This window comes from Pararge aegeria, chromosome 14 (genome assembly GCF_905163445.1).
Source record: "Pararge aegeria chromosome 14, ilParAegt1.1, whole genome shotgun sequence".
Taxonomy (NCBI): Eukaryota; Metazoa; Arthropoda; class Insecta; order Lepidoptera; family Nymphalidae; genus Pararge; species Pararge aegeria.
In genome coordinates, this window is record NC_053193.1 from 2,263,121 (window position 1) to 2,287,134 (window position 24,014).

Below are 24,014 nucleotides of genomic sequence, written 5' to 3' on the forward strand. Positions count from 1 at the left end.
TTATTTTTATTTTTTGACTTTCTTATTAAAACATCGGTTAATTAAGTATTATGCTTTTTTTACTGTACACCATAATAAAGGAATATGAAAAATTAAAATATTATATATATATAATAATTAATAGTGATACAACCTGATTCAATCAAATAATACATTTATTGTGATTTGTAATTATTTAAGTTAATGAAAAGAAAAATAAAGTTATGCAATGTTATGAGAAGATTGTTTATTATTTTATTAATCTGAGTGCTCAACTCAAACCCATAATATAGTTTACGTCTCTATCTATACTAATAATAAATATTAAAAAGTATTTTTTTATTCGTTTTAATCGCCAATCTCCGGTTTCAACTGGCAGTGGATTTGATAATTTTTTTGCATTACCTAATCAAATTCTTGGGGATCGAATAACTACTATTTAACATCACACTACGAACCTTAGGAGCCGAGCAACCGAAGAAATAGCGCAGCGAGTGTTGTGACGCGGTATGCTGGGGTATTTATTTAGTAAAATAGCAGATCAAATTTACTCATCAGTGATCAGGAGTGTATTCTATAAGTGCCCAGTCATATTACATTTACAAGAACCGGGCACTTTTTCTGCTAGGATTCGTAAGGGATTGTGTTCATATCACGTGATCTAACTTGGGCGGGTTTGCTGAAAATGGTTGAGAAATCATGTTTACGCGGTTTTTTTTTCGAAGTAATAATTGACGAAAAAATGATGGTAAGTGGAAAACCTTATAAGCCCCAATTATTGAGTCATAACACAAAAAAATATAGACTAATTTGTGCCGACGCCTTTTAATCCGATTAAAACTTAGAAGTTACTTACAAGCCCTAGGTACAGACTACTGCCTTAGCAGTGTGCGTATAATAATAATAATAATAATAATAAATATACTACGACAATAGGTACACACATCGCCATCTAGCCCCAAAGTAAGCGTAACTTGTGTTATGGGTACTGAGATAGCTGAGCTGAATATTTTTTTATGAATATAATACACATAAATACTTATAATATACAGATAAACACCCAGACACTGGAAAACATTCATGTTCACCACACAAACAATTTCCAGTTGTGGGAATCGAACCCACGACCTTGGACTCAGAAAGCAGGGTCGCTGCCCACTGCGCCACTCGGCCGTCAAACGAGATGTTTTGTTTTGCGATTGATAACAAAACTGTGTCTCAGTAAATGAATAATAAAGGAGTATGGAAACTACGTACAAATCTTCGAAACTGCACACTCGCACAGAATCTGCCGCTATAACGCACCCTGTAAAATCAACGTTGTATTTACCAGCCCGACTGTACCTTCGGAAAGTACTTAAAAGACTTATATCATATATGGTATATATTTTATCCTATATATAAAACAACGATTCCGTCGAATGCATTGTGATCGAACCGCAGTAATTTCAAAATTAGCGTTTGTATGAAGACTCAAACTTATTGGGAAATTACTGAAACACAAACTTTTGAGACCGAATTTTATTCCATTTTTGCTGTATATCATCATATAAAATCAGTAGGTATAGGAAAATATCAATTTGCTCTAAAGGTCGTCGATAGCGCATGCGTATTTTCACCCATTTTTGACGATGGCCCAATTCATTAGCGGCCGCGCCGAGGAAATGCAAGCCCTTCTATCTTGTGATATCCCACTTAAGGCCAGGTTTTCCCGCAGCTTTAGGTAATTGCGCGCTACCTCTTCCCCCGCACTTAATAAATATAATATTAATTTTACCAGACAATTTGTGCACCCCACGCTTTTTGAAGTAAAACTTTTTTAGGCGCGACTACAGAGTAACACAGATTTTCTTTCTGACGGAAGTAACGCTTACGTCAGAGGTCTGTGTAGTTTCCGTTGTTTTAAAATAATAATTTGGATTGGTCGTAAGTACATATCATTTACTCCACGCTTCTTGACTTAAACGCCAGCTAGTGGCAAATATGATAATCAATTAGGATTATTTATTTCCAATACTTTCTGACCGATCAATTGTCGACAAAATTCAACAGTTTAAAAAAGAAATAAATAAATGGCAAAGTTGTTTAAAAATCTCTAAATATATGTACTTGTTTATTTTTACTTTTATTACCTAATAAATTTAGTGACGATTGCGACATTCTATAATATTCAATGACAAAGTGCTGATCTAACCTTCAATTTTCTACTCTCAATTATTCAATGTAACAAATGAAAATGTTTGTGAATGTGAAATTTGAAAGTTATATTAATGAATTTTAAATAGAATGTAAAATGAAATAGTGAATATTAAACGAAATGGCGGAGTCCCAGGAACATTTTACTCTTTCATTAACGCGCATAAAGGTTACACGCACACACTTTTTTTCAGTGCTTATTGTTTTTTTTATCACGAGGCAATTAAATTATTTTTAGTACCAATTTATTTATAACAAAAGGAATAAATAAACAAGTAAATTAAGTTATTTTCAAAATACTTTGCAATTAAAAATATTTATTTTTAAACTGTTGAATTTTTACTCACTTTGCTATTCACAATTGATCCGTTTGAAAATATTGGAAACAAATCATCCTAATTGATTATGATATTTGCCACTAGCTGGCGTATAAGTCAAGAAGCGTGGAGTATAGACATATACTTACGAGCAATCCAAATTATTATTTTTAAATGTACAGACGTCTGACGTAAGCGTTACTTCCGTCAGAAAAAAACCTGAGTTACTCCTAAAGTTTTTGTACAATTTAATCAATTAAATCACCGGAATGAGCCCTCAGACTTTGACAATTGAAAGTGTACACTCAAACCTTGTAGCTAAAAAAAACAAACTTCGTCAATATATACCATATATGATATAAGTCTTTTAAGTACTTTCCGAAGGTTACAGTTGGGCTAGTAAATACAACGTTGATTTGCCACTCATGGTGCGTTATAGTGGCAGATTCTGTGCGAGTGTGCAGTTTCGAAGATTTGTACGTAGTTTCCATACTCCTTTAATATTTATTTACTGAGACACAGTTTTGTTATCAATCGCAAAACAAAACATCTCGTTTGACGGCCGAGTGGCGCAGTGGGCAGCGACCCTGCTTTCTCTAACTTCAGGGTGTTTTTTGTGACGATGTGCGCGCGCATCGCAAAAAGTGAGCTTGCGGACGATGTATTTCCCTCTCTCTCAGTTTCGCAACTATCTTCATCCTGTTAAACTTGAGTAACCATGTGCGCGTGCATTTCGTTACATCGTATAATTTAAAAAAATATCAAAATAAAATGAACTCACTAATGATTACACTGTGGTCATAAATATTGACTATCAATGTTCTACTTTACACTTTAATTATATTTATTTAAAGAAATGACGTTTATGAAGCGATGGGAGCGTGGCTGTCAAAAACTGATACACATCCTATTTCGATCAAGTCCCGCGGGCCACTAAGTGCATGGCTAGAGGGTGCGCGTGACCATTTTATGCTTAAAATAAGCTTATAGAACTATACTTAGATTTTTATTTAAAAAAGTGCCCATTACAATCACAAGTAAATACAATAAGCTTTATTTAGATCTATTATTTTTTTCATTTTGAAACATTAAACATGAGACAAGAATATCGATAAAAATCAACATCTTTCAGATTTTTGAAGTTGTACTTCTTTAGGCGCGTTATGAAAAAATGATGAGAGTGAAATTTTAAGATGCGCGCGCATCTGTGACACAAAATTAGCTAAATATATTTAATAATAGAGGTAATAAATAAATATATTTTTAGGCCATTTCGCTCAAGCTTGTGTCTTAGACCACGCGGTGCAGCAAGCTTCCTACAGCTTCCCGGGCTGACGCCTCCAGGGGCAGCAAACCATAATTTTCAATTTGAATCTGATTAATTACTATAAAAACAAAATACCTTCGTAAAAAGTGAATATTTATCAATGTAAATGTCTTATTTACAGTATTATTGAGTGTTGTGTAAATGCTATTTGCGCTTTGAGTGAAATTCGAGACAAAGCAACAGGTTTTTTTTTTTTTTTCGATGTTCATGTTTTTACGCAGTAGTTTACTTTAATTCGTATAACCAAACCAAAGTATATTTATTAAAGTGATGATTTCTATGAGTTTAAGCTTATTATATTCGTAAATATGTGTAGTGTAGTTTTTTAAATTTCAAATTTCAAAATGAAATAACTATGATAGTTGACTCATAGTGGCTAAGAAGAAGCTTTTTACTTGATTTACTTTAGGTACTTACTAGCTAACATCTACTTTTTTTTTCTTTTATAGGTAATATACCTAGCTGTACCTAGCGTTTACCTTGTACAATAAAAAGAACACGTTACAATACGTTTGGAAAAATGTACAAGAGGAGAACATTCGTGCTACGTTGCATAATAAGTAACTCCAAATACGTCATACATTTGCCTATTTTGGCACTTTTCACATTCATATTACGTACTTTAACGGGACAGGAGCAAGAACATGAAATGTCCTGCCCCTTTGTAAATAGCAATAGCACTTTACCCGTATTAGAAAGAAGTTCTAATCTACCCTCGCGGTCCATTTTTATGTACGCGACCTCTTGCCCTGGAAATTTGACTGCAAGACAGCACTGCTCTATAGAATCTGCCGCTATAACGCACCCTGAGTGGCAAATCAACGTTGTATTTACCAGCCCAACTGTACCTTCGGAAAATTTGACTCACGAGAACTTTAATAATGTAAAATTTTGGAGCATTAATATCAAAGAATTCTGTAAGGGGACACCTTTGGGGGATTTAATAATTGATGTCTTGCCAAAATGTAGTCGTAATCGTGTTTCAATAAGTCTGGATGTGTTGAAATATTTAACGCTGGCTCAATGGGGTGGGATATACTTGGACATAGATATGGTGGTTGCACAGCCTTTGCGATCTTTGGCAAGGAATTGGGCGACCAGAGAGAGCGATGATACAGTTGGGGAAGGTGTCTTGGCTTTTTCCAGGGACGCTGTTGGAAGAAAATTATCTGGAATCGCTGTCAAGTTAGTTAATTTATTGTTTAAAGTAGCGTTTTAGTTTTAAGTGTAAAAACGTATCTTAAGCCCGTCGCCGCGACGGTCTGGTTGATAGTAAATTTTAACAAGATCGGTTCAGTCATATTTTTTTCCGTGAAAACAATCAAACAACTCTGTCTAGAAGTATGTCAGCATAGCACAATTAAGTAGGTAGGTAGTTCAAATACTTCTTATTCTATGAGTAATTCCGAAATAAATACATTGAGAGTTCTTCATTATGTTCTCAAGGGCGTGTGAAGTCTGTCAATCCGCACTTGGCCAGCGTGGTAGACTATAACGGAGTATAAACCCTTCTAATTCTGAGCATTCTGAGATGCATACTTGAATCACTTGTTACCTACTAAATAAGGAGGTTGTAACGACCGGTATTCAGCGATCGTAATTTTGTTTACATATTATGTTAGTTTATATTTGATTAATCATGTTATGTTTTTAACTTTCAGTGAAATGCAATCGATTTTATGTAGAGGTGACTGCATTCATACATGGCAACCGACGGTCATGACCAAAGTTCTGAAAAAAGTTTGTTCGACCCCAGACACCTTGTACATGTCCTCTGCTACGTGTAATGGTGATTATATACTCTTGTATCTATTTTATTTCAGTCATAGGGTTCATAGAGTACTCTGTTTTACGATTTTTATTTAAGTTTGCATGCTCTGTTAAGTAAGTATCGAAAGCTTAAGTAAGTTGTAATCAAAAACTTGCTATGCTGTGTGCACTGCTGGTAGGCTTGTGATTAAATACAATTTAAAAGAAAAAATAATATCAGTAGGTATGCCTCGTCACATAAACCCTGCGTGATTTGAAACTAGGTGAGTTACATAGATGTAGTTAATTGTTGAACAACACAAAGCGTCAAACTGCCAACTTGTGCAAAATGTATTTTTTTTTAAATGTCAACCGCAATATAAGTATTTTCCCTCCAGCCTATGTAGGTACCTATTTAAAACTTTGCAACTCTCTTTAATTTAAATTATTTTTCCAGGCTTTGAAATATATGGTCCAGAGTTTTTCCACCCCATACCAGAAGTCCGGGCCATTGAATATTTCGTCCCAGGAGAATTATGGACTACAAACGCATATGCTTACAATTTGTGGGACCACAGTACCAAGGACTACAAAGTTATGAGAAGTTCTCCACTAACCAAACTAGCGAAAAGATTCTGCCCTTTGACTTTTAAAATGTATTCTGATCAATTCGGGTTCTAATGTAAGCAAATATATCAAACACATTGTATGTAATTTCAAAAGTTATTTAATCTAAAAAATGCAATAGTAAACAGAGTTAAAATAAGCTCGTTTTTTTTTAACTTACCCAATTTTGATTTTTGTTTGTGTTTATTATGAGGAGTGCCAAATGATATTAAGTCCTCTGCCCAATTCTACTATTATTATAACAAAATGGTAATATTAACGTTGAAAGTTATTTAATCAATGCTAAAACAGTATTAACCCGAAGAAGGAGAAGAAATCATTGTTCTTTGGTTTTTCATTGATTTTATACATTCTGGGTTTTTCATATACACGATGGAACATTATTTAAACCAACCAATTTCTAAAAGGTATGTAGGAATCGTAGGAATACCATTGCTGTCAGAGGCTAACAGAAATGGTTTGACAATGGTTCAATCGCTCAGCGCGCAGATCCAATAAACCAAAAAGAAGAATAAAAACAGAAATGTTATTCCTACAGGGCACCCGACATTGTTTAGAGAATATGTAGGTACCTCGCATTTCAGTCATTTGGTTTATCATCTAAATTACCCGAAAACTCATCATCAGATCTTTAAGAAACTTAAATGAGGCTATTCCGTGATAAATTCCTTTCAACGAAAGAGTAATGCTGCAAATCCGTCTATTATGCCCTACAAAAGAAAATAGATAATAAATTAACATCCGAATTGGTATCCTCCTCCTATTTGAAGTCGTTTTCGAACATTTTCCGTTGAAAAGCAGTTCGATACCTTTAGCGTAGTAGCATAACTAGTATAAAAAACGTTCACCATTGCTATTAGCGACAAAATTGTCCAAATCAAATGCTTTCAATACGACCGGATGAGGGATATTCTTTGGATTACCTACCTGTTTTCTTCTTTGGCTTATGAGATTATTGGCCAACAAACAATTAGTTTATTAAAAAAGCAATGACAACAATATATAAGAAAAAAAAACTGTCGTCGTTCAAAGCGAGTAAAGTTCAATCGGTTACTGAAACACCGTAACTTACGAGAAATGGCTGAAACCAAGAAGTAAACATTACAACTTTCTGTTATCCGCAGCAAGCAGATTGCAGATTTTTAATATAAAATCATACTTAATATTCAGCAGCTTTTACTACCTGTGACTTGCAGAAATCTATTTAAAGATGTAAATCCAATCGCTAATGATCTTTTAATAATCGATCTGGCGATCTGGCTATCTTTCATCATTGAATTACTTTTATTATTTCTTGAATCTTCTTTAAAAATTGTGACTCGTCGCCCGCGACTTATTCGTCTTAAAATAAATTTAAAAGCTGCAAAATCTGTACGACACAATTCATGTCAAGACATAGTTATTATTCATTGTTACGTCTCCTGACTTTGAGGATGCTCTGGTTAACAAAATGTGCATTGTAGTTCCATTTTGAAAGTCTGCTTGATATGGAGTATAAAGATTGAAGTAATTAAATCTGTATGTGCACCATATAGTGCACATACAGATTTTTTCTGCTTTTTGAGGATTAAGTGTAGCAATAGAAGAAAAGGCATTGCTTATTTTTACTTAATTAATAAGTAAAAAAAAGTAATGCCTGCTTCTATCCATTATTCATAATAAAAATAATAATATTTTTTTAATAACTATGCAATGATGATTGATCTAAAATGCCTTTAATATGTTATAAAACCTGACTTGCTTATGCCTTTCAGCTCTTTACAAAAAAATAATAAAGGTAGATTGGTTAATAATTGCAGACTCTACTAGAAGACTAGGAAACTAATAGAAGTAGAATAAATTATGCCAAAGACATCAAAACTATTCAGAATATTGAGGTTTGTGAATAAATGAATATAATCAGTATCTATTAGTCACTAAGATAAAATCGAAAATAAGAAAGAAAATGTGTTATGTATTTGGTGTTTTCCTCAACTGCCCTGGTGCAGTGGTGCTCTGGTGGATAGGTTGTAAGGGAAGTCTTGGGTTTGATACACAGCAGAGGGAAATCAGTAATTTAGAATGTCTGAATTGGTCTACATGGGGCTTCAACCCTGGCTAGGTACCACCTGACTGACAAGGACATGCAGCCAACCAACTTACCAATTTATTTCTGGCACTATCAAAGCTGTTTTGGGGAAATTCCACCAGAAATATAGTCAAATTAAAGTTACTACCACTAGCACGTTACGTTCTAGACTCTAGTATTACCCACTAATACATGAGTATCATTGTATGACGTTAACTGTAAGAGACCCATGTCCAGGAGTAAGGCCTTAACTAGGCTGTTTTGATACAAAATATTGTAAGACAGAATGATGGAAAACCAAAGTACATTTGTGTGAATTGTGTACAGACACTTTGTAAAGCTGTTGAGTTGAAGCAAGTAGCTGAGGTGAACCAATGGAGGTTAGCACAAGAGGCTGAGATGGGTAAAGTTTGACAAAATGCATTTAAACTAAAATAATGTTTAATAGCAGTTAGTAAGCAGTCCACTTAGATTACGCAACCATATGTGTTAGATGCAATTGTGTTTACTTTTACAGAACCATGTTTAAACTTCAACTTTTTAATGCATAAGTTTTAACAATGTGTTTAAACACTTTTAATGAATCGAGGTTACTATACAATTGATGAATTTCTTAACGACAAGGCTGCTTGGAAGCAAAGATTGTAAACTGTTACATGATGTTGAAAAAGAGAAATCTGCTGAGTTTCTTGCCGGCTCTTCTTGAAGGAAACTTCCTTCCGAGAATCCTTCCGCTAGATGGTTTTGTTGGTCTACATTAACATGCGAACTACAGACCACAAGGCATTGATAATACAACCGAGGTTATAACAGTCTCCGTGAGATAGCTGTAGGATACATGTTTTATGCTTATGACATCTTATCATTGTTCATAATATTACTTATTATAATTCTCTATTTTGACTTGATTGTATTTACAAGGGACATAGTTCCACTAGTAGAAGCTACCCAAGAGAATTTTGAGAATCGCTAACTGCAATATCTGGATCATATCGCACCACTTACTTTTTATATTTCTCTACATTTTAGCCCTTCATTACAAATGTCACCTGCGATGAAATTATATAAAATATGTGAACTCGCTGAAAAACTCAAATATTTATTTGACAGTTTAATCACCACCACCTTCCAATATAATTCTTTCCTTTTAAATTCTAGCCTTTTATAATGGTTATTTATAATTTCTGTCTTATTTTATTTATATTTTTTGACTTTCCTATTAAAACATCGGTTAATTAAGTATTATTCTTGTTTTACTGTACACCATAATATAGGAATATGAAAAATTAAAATTGCCGATTAATTGCGAAAAAATGTGTGATACAACCTGATTCAATCAACTAATACATTTATTGTGATTTGTAATTATTTAAGTTAATGAAAAGAAAAATAAAGTTATGCAATGTTATGAGAAGATTGTTTATTATTTTATTTATCTGAGTGCTCAACTCAAACCCATAATATAGTTTACGTCTATCTATACTAATAATAAATATTAAAAAGTATTTTTTTATTCGTTTTAATCGCCAATCTCCGGTTTCAACTGGCAGTGGATTTGATATTTTTTTTGCATTACCTAATCCAATTCTTGGGGATCGAATAACTACTATTTAACATCACACTACGAACCTTAGGAGCCGAGCAACCGAAGAAATAGCGCAGCGGGTGTTGTGACGCGGTAGGCTGGGGTATTTATTTAGTAAAATAGCAGATCAAATTTACTCATCAGTGATCAGGAGTGTATTCTATAAGTGCCCAGTCATATTACATTTACAAGAACCGGGCACTTTTTCTGCTAGGATTCGTAAGGGATTGTGTTCATATCACGTGATCTAACTTGGGCGGGTTTGCTGAAAATGGTTGAGAAATCATGTTTACGCGGTTTTTTTTTCGAAGTAATAATTGACGAAAAAATGATGGTAAGTGGAAAACCTTATAAGCCCCAATTATTGAGTCATAACACAAAAAAATATAGACTAATTTGTGCCGATGCCTTTTAATCCGATTAAAACTTAGAAGTTACTTACAAGCCCTAGGTACAGACTACTGCCTTAGCAGTGTGCGTATAATAATAATAATAATAAATATACTACGACAATAGGTACACACATCGCCATCTAGCCCCAAAGTAAGCGTAACTTGTGTTATGGGTACTGAGATAGCTGAGCTGAATATTTTTTTATGAATATAATACACATAAATACTTATAATATACAGATAAACACCCAGACACTGGAAAACATTCATGTTCACCACACAAACAATTTCCAGTTGTGGGAATCGAACCCACGACCTTGGACTCAGAAAGCAGGGTCGCTGCCCACTGCGCCACTCGGCCTTCAAACGAGATGTTTTGTTTTGCGATTGATAACAAAACTGTGTCACAGTAAATGAATACTAAAGGAGTATGGAAACTACGAACAAATCTTCGAAACTGCACACTCGCACAGAATCTGCCGCTATAACGCACCCTGTAAAATCAACGTTGTATTTACCAGCCCGACTGTACCTTCGGAAAGTACTTAAAAGACTTATATCATATATGGTATATATTATATCCTATCCTATAAAATTTCAAAATTAGCGTTTCGTATAAAGACTCTCAAACTTGGAAAAGTAACTGAACCACAAACTTTTGAGAGCGAATTTATTACATTTTTGCTGTTATTTATGTCATTATATAAAATCAGTAGGTATAGGAAAAAATCAATTCGCTCTAAAGGTCGTCGATAGCGCATGCGTATTTTCACCCCTTTTTGACGATGGCCCAATTCATTAGCGGCCGCGCCGAGGACAGATATAATGCCAGCGGAGTGCAAGGAATTGCAAGCCCTTCCATCTTGTGATATCCCAATTAAGGCCAGGTTTTCCCGCAGCTTTAGGTAATTGTTAATATTAATTTTACCAGACAATTGGTGCACCCCACGCTTTTTGAAGTAAAACTTCTTTAGGCGCGACTACAGAGTAACCCAGATTTTTTTCTGACGGAAGTAACGCTTACGTCAGACGTCTGTACATTTAAAAATAATAATTTGGATTGGTCGTAAGTACATATCATTTACTCCACGCTTCTTGACTTAAACGCCAGCTAGTGGCAAATATGATAATCAATTAAAATCAAAAAGAAATAAATAAATTGCAGAGTTGTTTAAAAATCTCTAAATATATGTACTTGTTTATTTTTACTTTTATTGCCTAATAAATTTAGTGACGATTGCGACATTCTATAATATTCAATGACAAGGTGCTGATCTTTAACCTTCAATTTTCTACTCTCAATTATTCAATGTAACAAATGAAAATGTTTGTGAATGTGAAATTTGAAAGTGATATTAATGAATTTTAAATAGAATGTAAAATGAAATAGTGAATATTAAACGAAATGGCGGAGTCCCAGGAACATTTTACTCTTTCATTAACGCGCATAAAGGTTACACGCACACACTTTTTTTCAGTGCTTATTGTTTTTTTTATCACGAGGCAATTAAATTATTTTTAGTACCAATTTATTTATAACAAAAGGAATAAATAAACAAGTAAATTAAGTTATTTTCAAAATACTTTGCAATTAAAAATATTTATTTTTAAACTGTTGAATTTTTACTCACTTTGCTATTCACAATTGATCCGTTTGAAAATATTGGAAACCAATCATCCTAATTGATTATGATATTTGCCACTAGCTGGCGTATAAGTCAAGAAGCGTGGAGTATATGACATATACTTACGAGCAATCCAAATTATTATTTTTAAATGTACAGACGTCTGACGTAAGCGTTACTTCCGTCAGAAAAAAACCTGAGTTACTCCTAAAGATTTTGTGCAATTGAATCAATTAAATCACCGGAATGAGCCCTCAGACTTTGACAATTGAAAGTGTACACTCAAACCTTGTAGCTAACTTCGTCAATATATACCATATATGATATAAGTCTTTTAAGTACTTTCCGAAGGTTACAGTTGGGCTAGTAAATACAACGTTGATTTGCCACTCATGGTGCGTTATAGTGGCAGATTCTGTGCGAGTGTGCAGTTTCGAAGATTTGTACGTAGTTTCCATACTCCTTTAATATTTATTTACTGAGACACAGTTTTGTTATCAATCGCAAAACAAAACATCTCGTTTGACGGCCGAGTGGCGCAGTGGGCAGCGACCCTGCTTTCTCTAACTTCAGGGTGTTTTTTGTGACGATGTGCGCGCGCATCGCAAAAAGTGAGCTTGCGGACGATGTATTTCCCTCTCTCTCAGTTTCGCAACTATCTTCATCCTGTTAAACTTGAGTAACCATGTGCGCGTGCATTTCGTTACATCGTATAATTTAAAAAAATATCAAAATAAAATGAACTCACTAATGATTACACTGTGGTCATAAATATTGACTATCAATGTTCTACTTTACACTTTAATTATATTTATTTAAAGAAATGACGTTTAAGAAGCGATGGGAGCGTGGCTGTCAAAAACTGATACACATCCTATTTCGATCAAGTCCCGCGGGCCACTAAGTGCATGGCTAGAGGGTGCGCGTGACCATTTTATGCTTAAAATAAGCTTATAGAACTATACTTAGATTTTTATTTAAAAAAGTGCCCATTACAATCACAAGTAAATACAATAAGCTTTATTTAGATCTATTATTTTTTTCATTTTGAAACATTAAACATGAGACAAGAATATCGATAAAAATCAACATCTTTCAGATTTTTGAAGTTGTACTTCTTTAGGCGCGTTATGAAAAAATGATGAGAGTGAAATTTTAAGATGCGCGCGCATCTGTGACACAAAATTAGCTAAATATATTTAATAATAGAGGTAATAAATAAATATATTTTTTAGGCCATTCCGCTCAAGCTTGTGTCTTAGACCACGCGGTGCAGCAAGCTTCCTACAGCTTCCCGGGCTGACGCCTCCAGGGGCAGCAAACCATAATTTTCAATTTGAATCTGATTAATTACTATAAAAACAAAATACCTTCGTAAAAAGTGAATATTTATCAATGTAAATGTCTTATTTACAGTATTATTGAGTGTTGTGTAAATGCTATTTGCGCTTTGAGTGAAATTCGAGACAAAGCAACAGGTTTTTTTTTTTTTTCGATGTTCATGTTTTTACGCAGTAGTTTACTTTAATTCGTATAACCAAACCAAAGTATATTTATTAAAGTGATGATTTCTATGAGTTTAAGCTTATTATATTCGTAAATATGTGTAGTGTAGTTTTTTAAATTTCAAATTTCAAAATGAAATAACTATGATAGTTGACTCATAGTGGCTAAGAAGAAGCTTTTTACTTGATTTACTTTAGGTACTTACTAGCTAACATCTACTTTTTTTTTCTTTTATAGGTAATATACCTAGCTGTACCTAGCGTTTACCTTGTACAATAAAAAGAACACGTTACAATACGTTTGGAAAAATGTACAAGAGGAGAACATTCGTGCTACGTTGCATAATAAGTAACTCCAAATACGTCATACATTTGCCTATTTTGGCACTTTTCACATTCATATTACGTACTTTAACGGGACAGGAGCAAGAACATGAAATGTCCTGCCCCTTTGTAAATAGCAATAGCACTTTACCCGTATTAGAAAGAAGTTCTAATCTACCCTCGCGGTCCATTTTTATGTACGCGACCTCTTGCCCTGGAAATTTGACTGCAAGACAGCACTGCTCTATAGAATCTGCCGCTATAACGCACCCTGAGTGGCAAATCAACGTTGTATTTACCAGCCCAACTGTACCTTCGGAAAATTTGACTCACGAGAACTTTAATAATGTAAAATTTTGGAGCATTAATATCAAAGAATTCTGTAAGGGGACACCTTTGGGGGATTTAATAATTGATGTCTTGCCAAAATGTAGTCGTAATCGTGTTTCAATAAGTCTGGATGTGTTGAAATATTTAACGCTGGCTCAATGGGGTGGGATATACTTGGACATAGATATGGTGGTTGCACAGCCTTTGCGATCTTTGGCAAGGAATTGGGCGACCAGAGAGAGCGATGATACAGTTGGGGAAGGTGTCTTGGCTTTTTCCAGGGACGCTGTTGGAAGAAAATTATCTGGAATCGCTGTCAAGTTAGTTAATTTATTGTTTAAAGTAGCGTTTTAGTTTTAAGTGTAAAAACGTATCTTAAGCCCGTCGCCGCGACGGTCTGGTTGATAGTAAATTTTAACAAGATCGGTTCAGTCATATTTTTTTCCGTGAAAACAATCAAACAACTCTGTCTAGAAGTATGTCAGCATAGCACAATTAAGTAGGTAGGTAGTTCAAATACTTCTTATTCTATGAGTAATTCCGAAATAAATACATTGAGAGTTCTTCATTATGTTCTCAAGGGCGTGTGAAGTCTGTCAATCCGCACTTGGCCAGCGTGGTAGACTATAACGGAGTATAAACCCTTCTAATTCTGAGCATTCTGAGATGCATACTTGAATCACTTGTTACCTACTAAATAAGGAGGTTGTAACGACCGGTATTCAGCGATCGTAATTTTGTTTACATATTATGTTAGTTTATATTTGATTAATCATGTTATGTTTTTAACTTTCAGTGAAATGCAATCGATTTTATGTAGAGGTGACTGCATTCATACATGGCAACCGACGGTCATGACCAAAGTTCTGAAAAAAGTTTGTTCGACCCCAGACACCTTGTACATGTCCTCTGCTACGTGTAATGGTGATTATATACTCTTGTATCTATTTTATTTCAGTCATAGGGTTCATAGAGTACTCTGTTTTACGATTTTTATTTAAGTTTGCATGCTCTGTTAAGTAAGTATCGAAAGCTTAAGTAAGTTGTAATCAAAAACTGTGTGCACTGCTGGTAGGCTTGTGATTAAATACAATTTAAAAGAAAAAATAATATCAGTAGGTATGCCTTGTCACATAAACCCTGCGTGATTTGAAACTAGGTGAGTTACATAGATGAAGTTAATTGTTGAACAACACAAAGCGTCAAACTGCCAACTTGTGCAAAATGTATTTTTTTTTAAATGCCAACCGCAATATAAGTATTTTCCCTCCAGCCTATGTAGGTACCTATTTAAAACTTTGCAACTCTCTTTAATTTAAATTATTTTTCCAGGCTTTGAAATATATGGTCCAGAGTTTTTCCACCCCATACCAGAAGTCCGGGCCATTGAATATTTCGTCCCAGGAGAATTATGGACTACAAACGCATATGCCTACAATTTGTGGGACCACAGTACCAAGGACTACAAAGTTATGAGAAGTTCTCCACTAACCAAACTAGCGAAAAGATTCTGCCCTTTGACTTTTAAAATGTATTCTGATCAATTCGGGTTCTAATGTAAGCAAATATATCAAACACATTGTATGTAATTTCAAAAGTTATTTAATCTAAAAAATGCAATAGTAAACAGAGTTAAAATAAGCTCGTTTTTTTTTAACTTACCCAATTTTGATTTTTGTTTGTGTTTATTATGAGGAGTGCCAAATGATATTAAGTCCTCTGCCCAATTCTACTATTATTATAACAAAATGGTAATATTAACGTTGAAAGTTATTTAATCAATGCTAAAACAGTATTAACCCGAAGAAGGAGAAGAAATCATTGTTCTTTGGTTTTTCATTGATTTTATACATTCTGGGTTTTTCATATACACGATGGAACATTATTTAAACCAACCAATTTCTAAAAGGTATGTAGGAATCGTAGGAATACCATTGCTGTCAGAGGCTAACAGAAATGGTTTGACAATGGTTCAATCGCTCAGCGCGCAGATCCAATAAACCAAAAAGAAGAATAAAAACAGAAATGTTATTCCTACAGGGCACCCGACATTGTTTAGAGAATATGTAGGTACCTCGCATTTCAGTCATTTGGTTTATCATCTAAATTACCCGAAAACTCATCATCAGATCTTTAAGAAACTTAAATGAGGCTATTCCGTGATAAATTCCTTTCAACGAAAGAGTAATGCTGCAAATCCGTCTATTATGCCCTACAAAAGAAAATAGATAATAAATTAACATCCGAATTGGTATCCTCCTCCTATTTGAAGTCGTTTTCGAACATTTTCCGTTGAAAAGCAGTTCGATACCTTTAGCGTAGTAGCATAACTAGTATAAAAAACGTTCACCATTGCTATTAGCGACAAAATTGTCCAAATCAAATGCTTTCAATACGACCGGATGAGGGATATTCTTTGGATTACCTACCTGTTTTCTTCTTTGGCTTATGAGATTATTGGCCAACAAACAATTAGTTTATTAAAAAAGCAATGACAACAATATATAAGAAAAAAAAACTGTCGTCGTTCAAAGCGAGTAAAGTTCAATCGGTTACTGAAACACCGTAACTTACGAGAAATGGCTGAAACCAAGAAGTAAACATTACAACTTTCTGTTATCCGCAGCAAGCAGATTGCAGATTTTTAATATAAAATCATACTTAATATTCAGCAGCTTTTACTACCTGTGACTTGCAGAAATCTATTTAAAGATGTAAATCCAATCGCTAATGATCTTTTAATAATCGATCTGGCGATCTGGCTATCTTTCATCATTGAATTACTTTTATTATTTCTTGAATCTTCTTTAAAAATTGTGACTCGTCGCCCGCGACTTATTCGTCTTAAAATAAATTTAAAAGCTGCAAAATCTGTACGACGCAATTCATGTCAAGACATAGTTATTATTCATTGTTACGTCTCCTGACTTTGAGGATGCTCTGGTTAACAAAATGTGCATTGTAGTTCCATTTTGAAAGTCTGCTTGATATGGAGTATAAAGATTGAAGTAATTAAATCTGTATGTGCACCATATAGTGCACATACAGATTTTTTCTGCTTTTTGAGGATTAAGTGTAGCAATAGAAGAAAAGGCATTGCTTATTTTTACTTAATTAATAAGTAAAAAAAAGTAATGCCTGCTTCTATCCATTATTCATAATAAAAATAATAATATTTTTTTAATAACTATGCAATGATGATTGATCTAAAATGCCTTTAATATGTTATAAAACCTGACTTGCTTATGCCTTTCAGCTCTTTACAAAAAAATAATAAAGGTAGATTGGTTAATAATTGCAGACTCTACTAGAAGACTAGGAAACTAATAGAAGTAGAATAAATTATGCCAAAGACATCAAAACTATTCAGAATATTGAGGTTTGTGAATAAATGAATATAATCAGTATCTATTAGTCACTAAGATAAAATCGAAAATAAGAAAGAAAATGTGTTATGTATTTGGTGTTTTCCTCAACTGCCCTGGTGCAGTGGTGCTCTGGTGGATAGGTTGTAAGGGAAGTCTTGGGTTTGATACACAGCAGAGGGAAATCAGTAATTTAGAATGTCTGAATTGGTCTACATGGGGCTTCAACCCTGGCTAGGTACCACCTGACTGACAAGGACATGCAGCCAACCAACTTACCAATTTATTTCTGGCACTATCAAAGCTGTTTTGGGGAAATTCCACCAGAAATATAGTCAAATTAAAGTTACTACCACTAGCACGTTACGTTCTAGACTCTAGTATTACCCACTAATACATGAGTATCATTGTATGACGTTAACTGTAAGAGACCCATGTCCAGGAGTAAGGCCTTAACTAGGCTGTTTTGATACAAAATATTGTAAGACAGAATGATGGAAAACCAAAGTACATTTGTGTGAATTGTGTACAGACACTTTGTAAAGCTGTTGAGTTGAAGCAAGTAGCTGAGGTGAACCAATGGAGGTTAGCACAAGAGGCTGAGATGGGTAAAGTTTGACAAAATGCATTTAAACTAAAATAATGTTTAATAGCAGTTAGTAAGCAGTCCACTTAGATTACGCAACCATATGTGTTAGATGCAATTGTGTTTACTTTTACAGAACCATGTTTAAACTTCAACTTTTTAATGCATAAGTTTTAACAATGTGTTTAAACACTTTTAATGAATCGAGGTTACTATACAATTGATGAATTTCTTAACGACAAGGCTGCTTGGAAGCAAAGATTGTAAACTGTTACATGATGTTGAAAAAGAGAAATCTGCTGAGTTTCTTGCCGGCTCTTCTTGAAGGAAACTTCCTTCCGAGAATCCTTCCGCTAGATGGTTTTGTTGGTCTACATTAACATGCGAACTACAGACCACAAGGCATTGATAATACAACCGAGGTTATAACAGTCTCCGTGAGATAGCTGTAGGATACATGTTTTATGCTTATGACATCTTATCATTGTTCATAATATTACTTATTATAATTCTCTATTTTGACTTGATTGTATTTACAAGGGACATAGTTCCACTAGTAGAAGCTACCCAAGAGAATTTTGAGAATCGCTAACTGCAATATCTGGATCATATCGCACCACTTACTTTTTATATTTCTCTACATTTTAGCCCTTCATTACAAATGTCACCTGCGATGAAATTATATAAAATATGTGAACTCGCTGAAAAACTCAAATATTTATTTGACAGTTTAATCACCACCACCTTCCAATATAATTCTTTCCTTTTAAATTCTAGCCTTTTATAATGGTTATTTATAATTTCTGTCTTATTTTATTTATATTTTTTGACTTTCCTATTAAAACATCGGTTAATTAAGTATTATTCTTGTTTTACTGTACACCATAATATAGGAATATGAAAAATTAAAATTGCCGATTAATTGCGAAAAAATGTGTGATACAACCTGATTCAATCAACTAATACATTTATTGTGATTTGTAATTATTTAAGTTAATGAAAACAAAAATAAAGTTATGCAATGTTATGAGAAGATTGTTTATTATTTTATTTATCTGAGTGCTCAACTCAAACCCATTATATAGTTTACGTCTATCTATACTAATAATAAATATTAAAAAGTATTTTTTTATTCGTTTTAATCGCCAATCTCCGGTTTCAACTGGCAGTGGATTTGATATTTTTTTTGCATTACCTAATCCAATTCTTGGGGATCGAATAACTACTATTTAACATCACACTACGAACCTTAGGAGCCGAGCAACCGAAGAAATAGCGCAGCGGGTGTTGTGACGCGGTAGGCTGGGGTATTTATTTAGTAAAATAGCAGATCAAATTTACTCATCAGTGATCAGGAGTGTATTCTATAAGTGCCCAGTCATATTACATTTACAAGAACCGGGCACTTTTTCTGCTAGGATTCGTAAGGGATTGTGTTCATATCACGTGATCTAACTTGGGCGGGTTTGCTGAAAATGGTTGAGAAATCATGATTACGCAGTTATTTTTTCGAAGTAATAATTGACGATAAAAAGATGGTAAGTGGAAAACCTTATAAGCCCCAATTATTGAGTCATAACACAAAAAAATATAAACTAATTTGTGCCGACGCTTTTTAATCCGATTAAAACTTAGAAGTTACTTACAAGCCCTAGGTACAGCCTACTGCCTTAGCAGTGTGCGTATAATAATAATAATAATAATAATAATAATAAATATACTACGACAATAGGTACACACATCGCCATTAGTGTTGCCCAAATGCAAGAACAAGACGAGACTTAGCCAGTCTTGGTCTTGGTCTTGCGCCAATACACCTGGTCTTGGTCTTGGTCTTGGTCTTGCGCTCCCAGTCTTGGTCTTGGTCTTGGTCTTGCAGCAAGAGTCTTGCAAGTCTTGCAATTACCTATTAGTCTATTACTATTTATTAAAGTTTACTTTAAATCTTAGAAAAACGTATTAGAATTGGAACATTGTGAGCTTGAATTAACATAGCCATAGTAAAGATCAAGCAGATTAATAAATAACTGAAGATTTGATAAGAAATTCGAAAAATCAACTGACCTATATGTCGTTTTCCATGGAAGTAACTGTTTCTTAATAAACATTTATGATTTATAAGCTTACATTTGCTAAAACATGTAAAAAAACAAATTAATTACAATAACTTGACTGTATTTTTAAGAACAATACTTATCTGTCTAGAAAGAGATTGAACCCTCAACTTATAAGAAATTTAATAAAAGAGTTTTACGATTTATCATTTATTTGAATAAAAAATAAAATACAACACAAATCAACAGCTTTATCATTAGGTTATGATACTTTATATCAATTCTTTTGACCAAGAATTAATACAAAGTAACCATCTGGCTGACTCATCACTTAACCTATTTCTATGTTTTCTAATTACTAATGATGCTTTAGAAAATAACCTCTCAGCAGGTACTGAAGTTGCAGGTATTGAGAGAAAATCACGGGCCATTTTCGATAAAATCGGATACTCTGTCTCATGCGTCCTCCACCAATCTAAAATGTCTTCCGAGCTGGCAGTTCTTGGTTTTCTCAGGTACTCCTCCAACTCGTCTATCACTAAGCCTTGAAGACAAGATCCAGATGACGTCGAGGGACATTCATAGAGTTTATCAAAGTCTATTACGTCTTCATCTTCATCACATACTTTATTGTCTTTTTCTGGTAATTCCAGAGATTTGTTCAGTGAGTGTAGACTTTTATATTCTTCATAAAGTTCATTGAACTTGCGCAGACTTTCTGTTTTAAGTTGCTTCCCCCACATTGTCAGGTCAAAAGTCTGAGCCTTATGCCTTGGGTCTAAAATTAAAGAAGTACAATAAATCCAGTTGCTCTTCTTGTAATGTTTAAGCATTTTGTCTCGAGCTGCTTGGAAAGCTAGAATGAGCCTTTCATCCACTTCAGATCGATTAGGTTTCTCATCTAACTGTTTTACCATGGATTCAATTTTATCTAGCAAGAGATTAAATGATACAATGACTAGCGGTAACGTAACATATTTGTCTCCACCAAGTTTTGTACTTAAAAGTTTAAAGTTTATTAGAAATTTATGTAATTTTTCGAGTACCTGCCATTCATTAGCTGTGATTTGAAAATCATTCAATTCGGTGACAGAACTGCACAATATGTCAATGCCCGCTCTCACTTTTAAACCAAATCCAATCATATCATGTGTGGAATTCCATCTCGTTGGACAGTCAAGAATGGCATTTAGATTTGATGGCACGCCAGCTGCTTCACAAGCAGACTGAAACTTCTTCTTCACTATCTCACTTCTTTTTATTTTACTGGAAATACTGCGTAACTTTGTTACAGATGTACGCGAGTCAGCAATATTTGGTGCAGATTCTTCATCTTCCTCATCCTCAGTTTCGTCTGCATAGTCTTCGTACTGCTGATCTTGCGCGTTAGTGTCAGACTCACAGTGTAATGCTAAGGTCTTTAATAAATCTTGTACACCAAGGTTTAAAATGTGAGCAAAGCACCGGAAATGTTGATTGTCTGAATCAAAGTGTGGCGGCAGCTGTTTGCCCAGTTCATACATAAATTTGGTATTTGCAGTTGCGTTGTCGACCGTGATACCTTGTATTTTATCAATTATGCCATATTCCAATAAACATTCATGGAAAATCGTTGCAATATCTTCCCCAGTATGTCGACCGCGTGATGGTATAAAATCAAGAACTACAGATCGATACTTCCATTCGTTGTCTATATAATGAATAGTAACCCCGTAGTAACTCCTACCAGCAATTGACGTCCACCCATCAATGGTAAACGACATTTTAGATGATAATGGTTGAAGTCGTTCCTTGAGATTCAATTGGAGCTCTTCAAATCGCTCTTTGACTTTCCTTCTAAGTGTAGACCTTTTAGGAAACACCATATTAGGGCAAATACGTCGAAAATATACTTGTGTAGCTTCGTCATCGAAAAATGAGAAGGGAAGATATTTTTTCACCACCCAATCAACTGTAGCTGTCGTGATGTTGTCACTGCTGTTTTCCGACTGAAACAAAACAATAAATCTTGTGTTATTATTTAAAACATACTAGGTTTGAGCGTATAAGAGGAGGAGGTTTGTTGTTGTTAAATCGAGAAAATCGTTAAATTGATATTTGTTATATTAAGGTTGCACTGTACTGTAATTTACCAAAATAAAGTACTTAGTTGTTACTGGCCGATTAAATGAAAATATGGGTGTTTATAAAAAATATTTAAGACGATAATTACATACTTAATATGTCGCACCCCTAGATGAAAACACCACTAACTCAAAAATACTTACGTAAGTTATGGCGTTTTTGAAAGTATCGCATGAATAGCTACGCGGAGTTAAAATTCTTTTAACTGTTAAAAAAATATTCTTACCTGTCCACTTCTTCCAGCGGTTACTAAAAAGCTTGTGATATCTCCACTTAATTTTGGTTTAACAGGAAGAAATATTTCTGATTCCTTTTTGTGGAAAGACATTAGATGTTTCCTTAAGCCTGAAGTGTTTCTGTTTTTCATTTTTATTTCAATCTTTTTATGTTGGCACAATTTACACAAGGCAGTTTGGGATGCATGAATTATTTCGAAAAACTCCTCAAATTTGCTTTTGGGTCTTTTAGATCTGTGACTCAAACTCTCGTTACTCGGACTAGAATAATTTGAATCTTCGTCACTCATATTAAATTGTACACGTGATACGTTTTTAGAAAACAACGAGAATTAGTGAAAACAATTATTAAGTTAGAATCGAAGCACAGCTCAATTGGAAATGACTGGAATTAAAATAATTCCTTCATTTATAGTACGTTTCCTTGCTTTTTACCGCGCCGCCTCGCCACGTGTCGGCTCTATGAAAAGGATGCCGCCGCAAATCGAACGATGCCGCGTGCGGCGTACAAACACACACTAAATATTACCTACTTGTACAGACGCGACCCGTGAATAAAATACATGTAAAGAATTAGTGCCAATCACTATTCTTTACATATAAGTGAATGTTTTGGCGTGCATCTATACTAATATTATAAAGCTGAAGAGTTCGTTTGTATGTTTGATGACAGAAGTTTTAAAATAAATAAATAAATCCTGAACGTCACTATACCTCCAAAGTTACTATTCCTCGTGGACGAAGTCGCGGGCACAGCTAGTAAATACTTACTCTCATCATCTCTCTCAGAGATATTCGAACACTTTTTTGCTATTTTTTCTTGTAAAAACTTAAGAAATATAATGACTAAATGTACAATAATAGTACCTAAGTAATTAGTTTAAAACCATATAAGTAATCAATATTATAATTACTTACTAGAATGAATTATTATGACATCTACTACCTATCCTCACCATTTTATCCTAATCATAATACTACTTGCGTGATCAGTATAATGTATTCATTTTCATTCTAAGCACTCTGAAACTTATTTATTCTTTGGAACACCTGTAGGTACTCTTAAAATTCGAAATTATTTTGCATGAATAGTGTCAAATGTTATGATTTCGGCGCGGCGGCAACGATTGTTTTAGATTTCAAAAGAAGCCGCCGGCGCGTGTATCATAACCATGTACTTCCGAAAAGCGGCAAATTTCTTTGAGAAGTAAGTACAAAACCTTTGATGCCGCATTATCAAAGTGCCGATGGTTAAAACATAACTATGCATGCACTCAGTTTGATTTTAATAGATATTTTTTTATTCGCTATGTTTATGGTATTAGTCGTAATGCGCATAGGTCCAGTTTTTCATATTCTTTGATATAGTTTTTTGCGTCTCATAGAATTCCTAAGCGTACCTACCTACCTATACACCGAACTGTTACACCTAACTACTCCGTGAAATAGCGCTAAGTCCTAGCTGCAAGACGCAAGAGTCTTGCAGGCTATGTCTTGTTCTTGCTCAAGTCTTGCACGGTCAGTCTTGGTCTTGGTCTTGCTAAAAATACGCGGTCTTGTTCTTGGTCTTGGTCTTGCAAAAACGCAAGAACAAGACCAAGACTGCAAGACCAAGACTGAATTTG

General features: G+C 34.2%; 2 protein-coding genes across 4 annotated transcripts; both read left to right on the plus strand.

Annotated features, from left to right (window-relative positions):
* The first annotated feature begins 3,809 nt into the window (after nt 1–3,809).
* Nucleotides 3,810–6,323, plus strand: LOC120629188 (lactosylceramide 4-alpha-galactosyltransferase-like). 2 transcript variants are annotated; one of them, XM_039898027.1, is made up of 4 exons: nt 3,810–4,002; nt 4,269–5,004; nt 5,481–5,608; nt 6,026–6,323. In XM_039898027.1, exons 2-4 carry the CDS (start codon nt 4,340–4,342, stop codon nt 6,247–6,249), a joined length of 1,017 nt encoding a protein of 338 aa, XP_039753961.1. In that variant the 5' UTR covers nt 3,810–4,002; nt 4,269–4,339; the 3' UTR covers nt 6,250–6,323. The 2 variants fall into 2 exon arrangements, with proteins under 2 accessions (XP_039753961.1, XP_039753962.1); XM_039898028.1 differs by having other exon boundaries at nt 3,810–3,921.
* A 6,827-nt stretch (nt 6,324–13,150) lies between these two features.
* Nucleotides 13,151–15,654, plus strand: LOC120629332 (lactosylceramide 4-alpha-galactosyltransferase-like). 2 transcript variants are annotated; one of them, XM_039898246.1, is made up of 4 exons: nt 13,151–13,343; nt 13,609–14,344; nt 14,821–14,948; nt 15,357–15,654. In XM_039898246.1, the coding sequence occupies exons 2-4, from the start codon at nt 13,680–13,682 to the stop codon at nt 15,578–15,580; spliced, it is 1,017 nt and encodes a 338-aa protein (XP_039754180.1). In that variant the 5' UTR covers nt 13,151–13,343; nt 13,609–13,679; the 3' UTR covers nt 15,581–15,654. The 2 variants fall into 2 exon arrangements, with proteins under 2 accessions (XP_039754180.1, XP_039754181.1); XM_039898247.1 differs by having other exon boundaries at nt 13,151–13,262.
* Nucleotides 15,655–24,014: the final 8,360 nt, after the last annotated feature.

Bases quoted from the DNA above. Each gene is read 5' to 3' on its own strand.
- LOC120629188 (XM_039898027.1), top strand. From the start codon at position 4,340: ATGTACAAGAGGAGAACATTCGTGCTACGTTGCATAATAAGTAACTCC. The intron at 5,005-5,480 runs GTTAGTTAATTT...TTTAACTTTCAG, and splicing joins TTATCTGGAATCGCTGTCAA to TGAAATGCAATCGATTTTAT. The intron at 5,609-6,025 runs GTGATTATATAC...TTATTTTTCCAG, and splicing joins GTCCTCTGCTACGTGTAATG to GCTTTGAAATATATGGTCCA.
- LOC120629332 (XM_039898246.1), top strand. From the start codon at position 13,680: ATGTACAAGAGGAGAACATTCGTGCTACGTTGCATAATAAGTAACTCC. The intron at 14,345-14,820 runs GTTAGTTAATTT...TTTAACTTTCAG, and splicing joins TTATCTGGAATCGCTGTCAA to TGAAATGCAATCGATTTTAT. The intron at 14,949-15,356 runs GTGATTATATAC...TTATTTTTCCAG, and splicing joins GTCCTCTGCTACGTGTAATG to GCTTTGAAATATATGGTCCA.